The sequence below is a fragment of the Oryctolagus cuniculus genome, chromosome 1 (assembly GCF_051225735.1).
Source record: "Oryctolagus cuniculus isolate XC-2025 breed Fujian yellow rabbit chromosome 1, ASM5122573v1, whole genome shotgun sequence".
NCBI lineage: Eukaryota > Metazoa > Chordata > Mammalia > Lagomorpha > Leporidae > Oryctolagus > Oryctolagus cuniculus.
Window position 1 is genome coordinate 92042578 of NC_142867.1, and position 14190 is coordinate 92056767.

General features: G+C 36.3%; 1 protein-coding gene across 1 annotated transcript in view; it reads left to right on the top strand.

Moving 5' to 3' along the window:
* The window catches only part of CNTN5 (contactin 5), a 1376886-nt gene that overhangs the window by 1313306 nt on the left and 49390 nt on the right, over nucleotides 1-14190 (top strand). The window contains exons 19-20 of the mRNA XM_051820359.3: nucleotides 6653-6723; nucleotides 8142-8376. Of these exons, the coding sequence (XP_051676319.2) occupies nucleotides 6653-6723; nucleotides 8142-8376 (306 nt within the window). The remainder of the gene's footprint in view (nucleotides 1-6652; nucleotides 6724-8141; nucleotides 8377-14190) is intronic.

Below are 14190 nucleotides of genomic sequence, written 5' to 3' on the forward strand. Positions count from 1 at the left end.
ACATGATTCTATATATAGAGGATCCAAAAGACTCCATCAGAAGACTACTGAAACACATAGAAGAGTTTGTAAAGTACCAGGATATAAAATAAACACTCAAAAATCAAAAGCCTTTGTATACACAGACAATTCCACAACTGAGAAAAAACACCTAAGATCAATCACATTCACAATAGCTACCAAAAAAAAACCTTGGAATAAATTTAACCAAAGATGTTAAAGAGCTCTACAATGAGAACTACAAAACATTAAAGAAGGAAAACTGAAGAAGATATAAAAAATGGAAAAACCTTCCATGTTCATGAATTGGAAGAATCAATATCATTAAAATGACCAAACTTTCAAAAGCAATTTACAGATTCAATGTGATCCCAATCAAAATACCAAGAACATTCTTCTCAGATATAGAAAAAATTATACTAAATAAATAGAATTAAGTGTCTGGTAATAATAATAGAATTAAAAAGGAGAGAATGTTACAACATGGGAAGCAGGCCACACAGCAGACTCGTAGAATGATAATTACTTTAAGTAACACTAACTTCAGAGTCAGCCCTTAAATCTTCCTGGTCTGGCTGAAAAGCCCATGAGAGCATTTCAGGCATGGAAAGCCAAGACACTGTGGCAAAAAATGTTCTATGTGAAAGAATCTCTGTGAGTGACACCCCAGCAGAAAGAAGTGGCCATCAAACAAGGATGTACTTTTCTCTAAAGGGAGGAGAGAACTTACACTTTGCTTGTGGCCTTGACTGAATACTCAGAGTTTGTGAACTCAAAAGGCTTCCATAGCCTAGGCAGCTCATGTCAAGAGCATCGGATGGTCACTGACATCATACATAGGAGTGTTAAATTGTTAAATTAACAACAAGAACCACTGTGCACTAACTCCTCATGGAAGGACTTCTTCTTCGATGAGTTGTATCATGAGAATTAACTGTAAAACTAGTTCTCAAACAATTTTTGTGTGTGTATGCAAATTTTTGAAACTTTTACTTAGTATAGAGTCGGTCTTTCATGTAGAAAATCTCATTGAAAATGAATCTTAATAGAGCATGTGACTGGGAAGGGGAGAGGAAAAAGGAACAAGGGTAGAAGTGTATGTATATTATTCTCAGGTATGCTGAGAATAATAGCTATATTCCAAAATTGTACTTATGAAACTTGTATTTTTTAAAAGATTTTATTTATTTTATTCAAGAGTTAGAGTTACAGACAGTGAGAGGGAGAGACAGAGAGAGAGAGGTCTTCCATCCATTGGTTCACTCCCCAAATGGCCACAACAGCTGGAGCTGCGCCAATCTGAAGCCAGGATCCAGGATCCAGGATCCAGGAGCTTCCTCTGGTCTCCCACATGGGTGCATGGGCCGAAGGACTTGGGCCATGCTCTACAGTTTTTCCTAGGCCATAGCAGAGAGCTGGATTGGAAGAGGAGCAGCCGGGACTAGAACCGATGTCCATATGATGCTGGTACCACAGGCGGAGGATTAACCTACTGCGCCACTGCGCCATCCCCGAAACTTGTATTTCTTAAAAAATTAATTGAAAAAAAAGAAAGTAATATGGATACAGAGTAGATCATGAATCGCTAAAGTATTCTTTAAGACTTATTTTATTTATTTGAGAGAGTTGCAGAGAGAGGTAGAACCAGAGAGAGAGAGAGAGAGAGGCCTTCCATCCACTGGTTCACTCCCCAAATGACTGCAACAGCCAGAGCTGAGCTGATCCAAAGCCAGGAGCCAAGATCTTCTTCCAGGTCTCCCATGTAGATGCAGGGGCCCAAACACCTGGGCCATCTTCTACTGCTTTTTCAGGCCATAGCAGAGACCTGGATCAGAAGTGGAGCAGCTGAGACTCTAACTGGCCCCCATATGGGATGCTGGCGCTGCAGGCCGTGTCTTTAACCTATTGTGCCATTGCACTGTTCCCTAAAGTAATCTTTAACAACAAAAGAAAGTCAGCTGGAGGCACCACAATACCAGATTTCCAAATGTAATACAGGACAGTCATAATCAAAACAGCCTGGTATTGGTACAGAAACAGATGGATAGACCAATGGAGCAGAACAGAAACACCAGAAATCAATCCAAGCATCTACAACCAGCTTATCTTTGATAAAAGACCAAAATCAATCATGGAAGCTAAGATAGTCTCTTCAACAAATGGTGCTGGGAAAACTGAAGAATGAAGCAAGATCTTATACCTTATTCAAAAACCCATTAAAAATGGATTAAAGACCTAAATCTATGACCTGATATCATCAAATTATAAGAGAACATTAAGGAAGCACTTTGAGACATTGGCAAATGCAGAGTTCTTGGAAAAGACCCTAGAGGCATAGGCAATCAAAGCCGAAATTGACAAATAGGATTACATCAAATTGAGAAGTTTCTGTATTGCAAAAGAAACATTCAACAAAGTGAAAAGGCGACTAACAGAAAGGGAGAAAATATTTGCAAACTATACAACTGATAAAGGATTAATAATCAGAATATATAAAGATATCAAGAAATTCAACAACAACTAAACAAACAACCCAGTGAAGATATGGGCAAAGGATCTAAATAGGCATTTTTCAAACTAGGAAATCCAAAAGGCCAACAGGTACATGGAAAAATTCAGGATCACTAACCGTCAGAAAAATGCAAATCAAGACCACAATGAGCTTTCACCTCACCCCATTTAGAATGGATTTCATACAGAAATCAACAAACAATAAATGCTGGGGAGGATGTGGGAAAAAAAGGTACCCTAATCCACTGTTGGTGGGAATGTAAATTGGTAAAGCCACTATCTGAACATATTCCTACCATATGACCCAGCCATCCACCCCTAGGAATTTACCCAAGACAAATGAAATCAGCATATGAAAGAATTATCTATATCCCCATGTTTATTGGAGCTCAATTTGTAATAGCTAAGACATGGAATCAACCCAAATGCCTATCAACTGAAAACCTGATAAAAAAAATTATGAGATATACACACCATGGAATACTAGAGAGGCTAAAATAAAAATGAAATCCAGTCATTTGCAACAAAATGATGCAACTGGAAAGCATCATACTTAGTGAAATAAGCCAGTCCCAAGTGGACTAATACCATATGTTATCCCTGACCTTTGAAAACTAATAGAGCACCCAAAAGGCAATCTGTAAAAGTGAAACTGACATTTTGAGAAGCAATGACTTTGAACAGTTCTTGTTTGGACTGTTGAGGGATACTTTGCCCTTTTTTTAAATTCTTTCTCATACTATCTGTTGAACTTTTACTCAAAATAGAGATAATCATATGTGTATAAAGTTAACTGAAAATAGATCTTATTAAAAAAAAACAAGAATAGGAGTAAGAGAGGGAGAAAGCAGGAAGGGATTTGGTGGGAGGGTGGGCACAGTGGGAAGAATCACCATGTTCTTCAAGTTGCAACTGTGAAATGTATGAAGTTTGCAGCTGCAAAACTGTAGAGTTCATCATACATTCCTAAGGACTTACTTCTAAGGGTACAGTTTAAAATGTTGTACCTGAGTGAGTGCAAACACAGGAGCACCACACACACACACTGATAAAATTTTCTGGTTCTTTATTGCCAGTGGTGGAGAGCAAGCTCACACCATAAAGAACTCTTGACCTCAAAGCCCAAAGAAACAGGGTTTATAACGGCAAAAACCACAAAATTGGGAGGGGACTACATGTTTATTGGGGTCAAGTGACCTAAGGCCTATGTGATAATAATATTAATTATAATCTTAACAATACCAGTTACAATCTTAATAATTTCAATAATAAACTTGACATAATCCAGCTATTGGCTTAAATCATATGTAGGACATAGATAAATTACATTTTTATCATTAATCCAGGTGCAGCCTATCCATTTCTAAGCTTGATTGATCATGCTAAGGGGTTTCTATGCTTTGCCAAATGTGATGTAGTGGACTGCTATTGTCCGAGTGTTTCAGATCATAGTTTCAGACCAGAGTCTCATGGAGGAGGGTGTGCTTTCTCAAGATGGAGGCTCAGGTGCTCCAAAATGGGGTCCTACTGTCAAGGTGTTACTTCAAAAACTTACCATGGGACCCCAAACCTCCTAAAGTGGGTGATAAAAATAGCATTTTGAATGTTACAGTGAGCATGAGGGAAGGATAAATTGATAAAGTGATCGTATAGATAGGATTAAGTGTAAAAGTGATTGTATAAATAGGATTAAATATTTGGTAATAATGATAGAATTAAAAAGGAGTGAATGCTCCAACATGGGAAGCAGTCCATACAGCAGACTCATAGAATGGTAATTGCTTTAAACAGCACTGTAACCTCAGAATCAACCCTTAAGGCATTCTGGTCTGGCTGAAAAACCCATGAGAGCACTTCAGGCATGGAAAGCCAAGACACTGTGGCAAAAAGTTATCCTATATGAAGGACCTCTGTGGGTGAGACCGCAACCGAAAGTGGTCATCAAAGAAGAAGGTATTTTCTCTGAAGGGAGGAGAGAAATTCCACTTTGCTCGTGACCTTGTCTAAATTTGGAAGGAGTCTGTGAATTCAAAAAGCTTCCACAGCCTAGGCAGCTCGTGTCAAGAGCATCGGGTGATCACTAACAACATAAGAGTGCTAATTATTAAATTAACAACAGGAGTCACTAGGCACTAACTTGCAGGACCTCTGTCCTCAAAGAGCTGGATTATGAGAGTTAAAAGTAAAACTTGGCTGCAAAGATTTACCTCATTTTAATGTATTAAGTGGGCGATACCATCTATGTATCATAAACTAGAGCAATGTCTAAGTGTTTGCAAAAGAAGCACCATTCTTGGATTCTTTTCCAAAGTTAATTTAAATACATGCATACATATATGTGTGTGTGTGTGTGTGTGTGTGTGTGTGTATATATATAAATTAAACCTCAGAAAGGTTTACTTTTTTAAAAGAACTTTATTGAGGCCAGTGATTTGATATAGTGGGTAAATCTGCTGCCTTCAGTGCCACCATCCCATATTGCAGCCAGTTGGAGTCCTGGCTGCTCCACTTCCAATCCAGCTCTCTGCTATGGCATGGGAAAGCAGCAGATGGCTCATGTCCTTGGGCCTCTGCAGCCGCTGGAAGTCTGGAAGAAGCTCCTGGCTCCAGGCTTATGATCAGAGCAGCTCTGGTGGTTGTGGTCATTTGGGGAGTGAATCAGTGGATGGAAGATCAATCTCTCTCTCTCTCTCTGACTCTGCATCTCTGTAACTATGCCTTTTAAGTAAACAAATTAATCTTCAAAAAAGTACTGTCTTTCCTTATTGTGAAAACAATCCTGTTGTTGTTATATTGCACAGTAGGGTAATAATAGTTAACAATAACACACTTTACTTTTCTAAATAGCTAGAAGAAAGCCTTCTGAATGTTAATACTACAAAGAAACCTGGAATATATGAAGTGATGGATCCTAATTATCCTAATTTGTGCATTAAAATGTATACATGTATCAAAACACTACATTCTACCCCATAAATATTAACAATTATTGTTTGTCAATAAATAAAAAAAGAAGATGGCCCAAGTCCTTGGACCCCTGAACCCAACTGGGAGACCTGGAAGACGTTCCTATCTCCCGGCTTTGGATCACTGCAGCTCTGGTTGTTGCAGTCCTTTGGGGAGTGAACCAGCAAATGAAAGACTGATCTACCTCTCTCTCTCTCTCTCTCTCTCTCTCTCTCTCTCTACCTCTCCTTTTCTCTATGTGTAACTTTTTCAAATAAATAAATAAATCTTTTAAAAAAAAAGTTTTTTCCCCTTCCTGGAAGCACAAAAATTCCACTTCAGTTCTTCTGGTCTATGAAATGCTGTTTGAATATCTAGCAGTAATTAACAGCCTTTCATGCAAGTGGATAATATATGGGAGTGAATGTACTGTTTATGAGTATATCAATATCATTAAAAAACTGTACACTGGAAAAGAAAGGCAACGCTGAAGTGTAAAATTGCTAATGCAGGCTCATAGCCTGGAAAGTGATTTCTTTTAATAGTTTTCTTCATTTAACAGTTCTTCATTTGAAAATGTTCCAATTTCACTGCAGATTTTGTGGTTTGGTGCAGTGAAGAGGAAATTTATTCTTTTGACACATTTATTCTTCTAATAGTTATAGAATTTCACTGGAAACCTGTATATTTTTACAGTGTGCAAAGAGTCTTAATCTTAACAGTTTCTTTAAAAAATATTTATTCATTTAGGTAGTGTCTGACTCCTTACAATTGTTGCTCAGATTTTTAAGCTGGTTTCTTTGGGAGTTTCTGTTAACACAGTTATGCTAGCATTGACCTGGAGGATCTACAAGCAACAGAAAAGAGCCACATGGTTAGTAAAGAGACAACAATTTGACAAAGAAAATTTACTTAACTATTAGATGTCCTTAGCTATAGTGTTAATTATTCTTCAGATGTTGCAATCATGGAGTATCTGCAAGAGGATTGGTTTGGGCATATAGTACGTGGTAATGAAAAAAACATCCAATTTTCCCACATATATTTGTAGATAAGGCATCTATTACAAATGTTTTGTTTCTATATTTAATGTAACCATTCTAACTTCAAATGAGGAAGTTTATGATGTGTTCTCATTGTAAGGAAATTACAAATCTACTTATTCTTTCCACTATTGACCCATTTCTATCTACAGTTCCAAAGACAGCACCCACCAATGTAAGTGGAAGAAGTGGTCGAAGGCATGAGTTAGTGATTGCCTGGGAGGTAAGAAAGTCACTACTCACATGTCAGATTTGGTTAATTCTCCAAACACTATGCTTATGTATAAAATCTGTCCCTGGTACAGATAGGTCAACTTAATTGTTATTGAACAATCTGCATTACTCAGATGAGTATTGCCAAAATCAATCTTTCTCATTTTCATACCACACCCAGATGACTTTTCTCCAAGTCTCCAAGACACAGTTTGAGTGCCTTCTTTGAATGGGGATTTTGATACACAATTTTTGTTCTTCCATCTACCTGGTCAAATGACCTCTAAAGTATCTTTGGTCAAGGGAAAAAGAGTTGCGGTAGAGATGATATGAAGAGTACTTTTTTTCCATGAAGTTATTTTCCTTTTCTGTTAAATAATCATTAGAAAATACAACTGTGTAACTCATACACTATGCCTTAAAATCTTTAAAAATGGAAATATTTGTTAAAGAAAATAAATGCCTTGGAATCTCTACGAACAATGATAAACGATACAGAAATATTATCCCATTAGAAATCTTCTATAAGCACATCAACTGTCCTGTTCTTCTGTCCATTACCTTTTTTTTAAATAAAAACTGCTGTCTTGGCTTTCATTTCTCCATAAGTGTTAATTACCCAATAATTGACCTTGTATGAGATCCAATCTCACTAAATAAAACTGTCTTTCCCTATAAGATTTGGTATAGTAGGCTTTGCCTTTTTCCACTCACTAAACTGTTTTCATCAAATCAAAATTCAAAAGGGGAAAGAAAACACAACTACTTAGCAATTATTTATTATCTACTATATGTCAAGCTCTGTGCTAATCATTAGCTGTTAACTTTGCTCTGCTAAGTAGTCAATCATGATTACTCCTCTCTGTATTTGTAGTTGAAATCCATGTAACAAATTTAAATGTAAATCATATACCCCAAGAAGTTTCTTGAACAAATGCTATAGTCCAGTGCTTTCAAGTTAGTGAAGCACAAAAAGCCATTGAAAAGAGCATGAGAAGAAAGGCATTCCTTTCATACCACCTAGATTTGCTGGGCAGAGTGCTCTGTAGAGCATTTCCAATGACAAGATATTCCCAACCTCCAGATGACCGTAAGACTTTTTTCCCAATATGTTAAATTCTAGTGTAGAATGCAAGGATCTTCGTTTCATATGCATGCCTAATTGAAGCAAATTTGTTTCAGTACAAGAGTTTGCAGTACCCTTGAGAGGTTTCTTACATGCCAACTGATAGAATTTAATTTTTCAGCCCTTCCCTTTAAAATGTTTTAAATTTCCAAAAACTGCCAAGTGATTGTATTAAGTTAGCTTCCAATACAGTGTAAAGATTCTCTTTCTGTAGCTGCCAACAACAAAAGTTGAAGATTTGGTTAAAGTGTTTGTCTTATTCAGTCATTTTGCTGATAATTAGTTGTATTTTTCTTCTTTAGCCAGTATCTGAAGAGTTTCAAAATGGGGAAGGCTTTGGCTACATTGTGGCTTTCCGACCCAATGGAACACGTGGCTGGAAGGAGAAAATGGTGACATCCTCCGAAGCCTCCAAATTCATTTATCGAGATGAGAGTGTCCCTCCTCTTACTCCCTTTGAAGTGAAAGTCGGCGTGTACAACAATAAGGGGGATGGGCCTTTTAGCCAAATTGTGGTCATCTGTTCAGCTGAAGGAGGTCAGTTTCTTTCTTTAATGGTTTTATTCAGCATTTAATATTTTATTATTTGAATTTGCTTCTTTTATTATATGGATAATGTGACATCATTGTACACATATTAGGAAATACATACAAGCCAAAAGAGAAAATAAAACTCATTCATAATGCTGTTATGCTTTGCAAATATATTTTCCCAAACTTTTTCCCATCTCTTGTTGAAAAATGGTCATTTCACATACATTGCATTATATTCTTTTCTCCTTAACATATGGAAATATTTTTCCATGGTAATAATAATGTTTGTAGTTTCTATAGTGATGCTATTCCCTTGACGAATATTTAACAAATGCTCTTTTGTTTGAAGATTAGATACTTTTATAATTTAACAATATAAAAAAATAAATTTTAATTAAAGATTCAATTTATGTAGCTAGTAAACTTTTATTTCTAACCCCACTCAGCAAGCAATGTACTGATAAAGAAGTATCAGTACAAGTATCTGGTGGAAGCATTTTATATACAACATCATTAAATCCTCATGGAAATCATGTGGAATTGGCAGTATTTTCCCCATTATGCAGAAAGAGAAATTCAAGTACAGAAAAGTTAAGGAGCTCGCTAAAGTCCACACTCCTGATATTTGAGGATTAAATCCTGATCTGTCTAACCATTAAATTCTTGCTTTTTTTTAGCATGCTGCTTTCATCTGCATGACCTCATTTAATTTTCAGGATATAAGTATTAGGTGGGCAGTTTACAGATGAGAAACTTGAAACCATGCATTGCATGTGGTTATAGTCAATATGTGGTAAAGGTGAAGTCTAAATCCTGTTGCCTACATCCAAATCCTGAGTCCTTGTAAGTTTTCATACAAAAATGCAGTCTCCTGAGTGAGACAAAGAGTGGAAGAGCTAACCTCTCCAAAGTGAGCTTTTCCATTCTGTCATTCTATTCAAGGGCAGAATTTCAAATGATTCTGCAAGTTAAAAAAAATTGCCTTAGATTACCTAAACTCAAAAATTACTGAAAAACTCTCCCCCCAAAGGCAGCACTCATTTGATCTTCCAAATAAGTAAGGTCAATGCAAACTGATACACTGTCTTGCCTGTGTACACACACCTGTGAGCAGAACAGCTGAAGACACTTTTTAGTGATGTGAGTTTCATAGGGGAAAAGAAATAAGATCATTTTAATATTAAACAAAAAAGGCAATATTTGACTTAAATACAATGTTAAATACAATACAGGTTTCTGATGTGTTTTCAGATATGGCCAGTATACTACATTACTTAAACGAGGGTACAGCACAACCTTAGTGGAAAGTGAATTAAAATGCCACCTTATTTGGGGGCAAAGAAGGTGAAATCCATGAGCAGTTTTTCTATAAGAATTTTCTATAAACTTTTTGAATATCCTCCATATTCATCGATTTCAAAATCTTTTGAACCAAAATAACTTTATATTTTAATTCAAGTTTTCCATAAACACTATGAAGTGTCTTCATAACACATAATTTAACATTTAAAGCTGAAGATCAGGTTGGAATCTGAAACTCAAATTTACATTACAGGAAATTAAGTCAGAAAGGTACAGAGTTGTAAACAACAATAGCTAACTTACAGAGCTGAGTTACAGGTCTCTGTAACTCCAAAGTGCTTGCTTAAAAAAGCATGTGATACAGTCTGGCCAGGAATATATACAATAATGTTTTCTATTTATTGTTCCACAGATTTACTTTGAAGTACATGTTTTATTCAGCAAGTACATATTCTTGTTGCTGTAAAATTATTTCAAACTAATTATCAAGCACATAGACCCAAAGGTCATACGAGATGAATTGGAGAAGTCTGTGAACATGTTTTGTATGGCAACACCAGTGCTGCCTTTAAGAAATCCAGCTTTGTAAATTTCTTGTCAACCTTTCCTTTGAAATTAAATTATAACAGCCACCATGGATTTTTTTTAGTATTATTATTCTGTTTCCTGAAACTTGAAATGGCTTGCCTTTGGAGATTTCTCTTTCATGCTAGATAGAAAATATGCATATTTTATTTCAAAGGCATGAAGGTTGTTGCTGTAACATATTTCATAGTAACACTTCATTTATTTTAGTAGGCTGAAATATGAAAGACACTAGGCAAATTAAGTCCAGATAGAGTTTGCCTTTGTTCTGACAAAAAAATTCAAACATATACTTGGCATTTGCTCACTAATTAAATTTACAAATTTGGAACTTTATGTAAAAATATATGAGTAAAGTGTTGATATCATCCAATTGTGTCAACCAAGGAAGGTAGGGCAAAAAAACAGGAGAGTGTTTTCTGGGAGTTCACGGTGCCTGAGTTGAAATGTGGTCAACTTAACCATCTGATTGTGGTCAGTTTATTCACCTGGCTGGGTCTTATTTTCCCCCATTTAAAAAAAAATGAAGGTATCAAAATAGAATGCCTCCAGAAATCTATACAAATCTAAAACTGTTATTCTGTCAATATATTCTCTGTTAAAGTATTGTTAAGCAATTAGCCAAGAATAGGTAGCAGTAATAGATCAACGTATGCTATATCATAAAAAGGGGAGTCAAGCATCCCTTTATAATAACATTTCAAACTGCTTTACATAAAAGGAATAAACATTTTAAAGATTAAACCATGTTTTAAACCCGTCATAAACTCTTAAAATAGAAGGTCTTGTAATTGTACAAGTGCAACCTCCCTCCTCAATGTCTGCAGTAATCATACAGATCCAGTGCGCTCTTTATCATCATATTCTTGCCCAAAGCGCAAATGTTCTGATGGAGATCATATTCCTCCAAGTTAAAATCTGCTTCTTCATTCTTCTAGTAACGCTTCTATGTCCACTTGTTCATCATCTCAAAATTTCTCCATGTTATTAGAGGTCATAAAGAAGCAGAATGAGACTGCCTCTCAGTGCACTGGCTTAGTTCCTCCACATATAAAGAACACTAACTATATACCTGGAGCACTACGGAAAAGCCAACTTCTCACAGCTGACACCAAGCTGGGGCTGGTGGGGGAGAATATCAAGTGCAGTGGACAGATTTTATGTCATTTGGAATGAAGTACAGAACAGAAGGACTTCCAAAGTGTATCTGATAGTACTATTTTTCAAACTCAGTCCCAGTGGAGGATCAATGGTGGATGAGTCACATCCCAAAGCACACTTCTAAGAGGCTTCGTGTGTATTTCCCATGCCCTTCATGCTTTTATTTTCCTCTTGAGGAAGCTTATTGGAATGTGTATGAGAATTACATTATTCTAGGTGAAACCTTGAATCGACCTGTTATTAAATGGAGTTATCACTTAAAAGTACTGATACTCTGTAAACCACTTGGGATATGACCTTGACTCTCAATTCTGAAGTTGACTGTTGCTCCAACATACTATCAGAAAAGTTTCAAGTGTTTCCTCTGCCAACATCTTTGAGCCTTTGGAACCTTTCAATGTTTCCACAACAGAAGTAGCTTTTAATGGCCATGTTAATGCCAAGTAGCATCTGACATAAGCCTGGGAGGAGAGATATTTTCCTGCCAGGGTTTCCATACATCCTGTACATTATGTATATACCCTTTCAACCAAGCAAGACTTAAAGGATTCCTGACTCTGCTTTGACTTCAGACCTCTAGGGGATGATGTAGTCCTACCATTAGCTTCATTCTGAAAACAAGTCCAGTGTTTTTTGAAAGAATAAACAAGTTTCATCATAAGTAATTTTAAAATGAATACCAAAAAGTGATATTTTTCAAGATAAAAAATATCAAACCAACTTTCACTTTAAATTTATAAATTACTGGAGTCAAACTGATATCTGTTTTCTACTTAGTTCTTCCACCACACTTTGGAAAAAGGAAAAAAAAAATAACAGGACATTCAATTGTACCTAACAGGAACAAATAAGGAAATTTGAAAGATTTTAATTACATGTTGAAAATTTTATTTATTTTTGCTGTGTTTTATCCCTTTCTAAGTTTTCTGGCATTTGCCTTGTGTGGAAAAAAGTGCACTTCTTTTATTTTTATTAAACCCCCAAAGCCCAATCTCATTTGCAAAAATTGATATCCAATTATACCCTTGCAAATGGAGCTACCACAGCTCAAATTAAAACCCCGCATTCATAAGGTGTTGTTATCCAAATCAGTTCTTTGCTGAAACTGAGCTCAGTGGGATTTATGTGAACTTGGAAATTAATAAATTGGCATATTAGTTATAAAATACAAGGAATAATTTCCTGTCTTTGCCAGATGATATATTTGGATTAGTGCCTATAAAAGTTCAACTACAGCTGTCTTCACTGAATTTTTTAAATAATGAAACCATAACCCTTCTCCCAAGGAGTTTATTAAACTCTCCTTTGATTAATGCTGTTGTTCACCCCTCCTGGGAAGTCAGATGTATAATCAATATTACAAGCACATCCCCCCATATTACTAGGAGAACTCCAGCTGCTAGGGCACTTAATAACAAATGTATCATCTAAATTCATGAACATGGTAATGCATTAGAAATTTTTAATCTAACAGAAACTGAAATCTATCAATCAGTCTCTCCACTTCATATTCCAAGACTGGAGTGAAGGAGTTAGCCATGGCCTAATTAATATTATCATAAATATTATCCTTAAAAGGATCCTTTTAAGTCGTTAAGCATACTAGATATAGCACTAGCATAATCTCAGAAATAAGTTCCTGGACTTCCATCATGTAATCCAAATGTAATAGACAGAAGTAAGAATGACAGAAAGCATTCTGTGGTTCAGAGATCAGGAAAGTTTCAGATTCCTACATATGGAATGTAGGAATGGAATCCATTCATACATGATCTATGAGGAAGACATCAGCTGTTGTTGAAAACTGTCAAAGTCTGCCCCTTAGAAATAAAGGGACTTCATAAGAGTCCTATAGAGAGCTGAATAGGTTAGGTTGGAGATCTGGGTGTTTTCTGATAAGACCTGGAAAGTAGAGAGCCTAAGGAGGGAGCCCAACAACAGTATTCTTGGGAAGGGTTGTATGGAGGACAAGGGGGAGAAAGAGCAATGACAAAGCATGAAGCAGTGACAGAGAATGAAGCACTAGGTGGCTCTACAGACAAGCACAGAAACAGTGAAGTGGTGGTTGGGGCTTGTGTGCCTGTGTTCAAATCCTCCCTCCACTATTTGCAGCAGTGTGATCTTGATCCAGTTGTCTAACCTTAATTTTCTCATCTGAGAAATGCTGATAATAATATGATTGTTGGGAGGAAGAATTAATAGATAAGGAATGAAGGACCAGATTTACTGCCATTTATTAATGATTTGCTACATTGTAACTATGATCTTGAGTTCTTACCTTAATCTATTCCACCTCTTTTTTATGTGCTTGTTCCTAATCTTATTCAGAGGAAATTGGGCAGCAAGAGAATGAACTGTATATGTTTCCTGTAAAAATCCCTTTGTGCCTAAAATTCACTCTTAAAGATGAAGACTGAGCTAGCCACTTCCTTGGGGCCAATATAAAAACACAGAGAAGAACATTTGAGACATGAGTCCTACTACAAGCTCTTTCAGAGCTAGAACCAGAGTTTGGATAAGTCAACTTTTATACATGTAACTTTTCTCACCTGCAAAATGGGGGCATGGATTTATAACACAGGTCTGAACTCAAAAGCCTATAGGGGTGAGGCAAGAAATACACATAAGTATTCTCAGTATAAGACAATAGGGAGCAGCAGGGACTCTGATAAACTGAGAATCTCATGCCTTGGTTGAGGAACCAGATGCTAATCCTCATCTGCCAACATTTAACTCAAAATTGGTATCTTGGTTGTTTTCTTGGCTCAT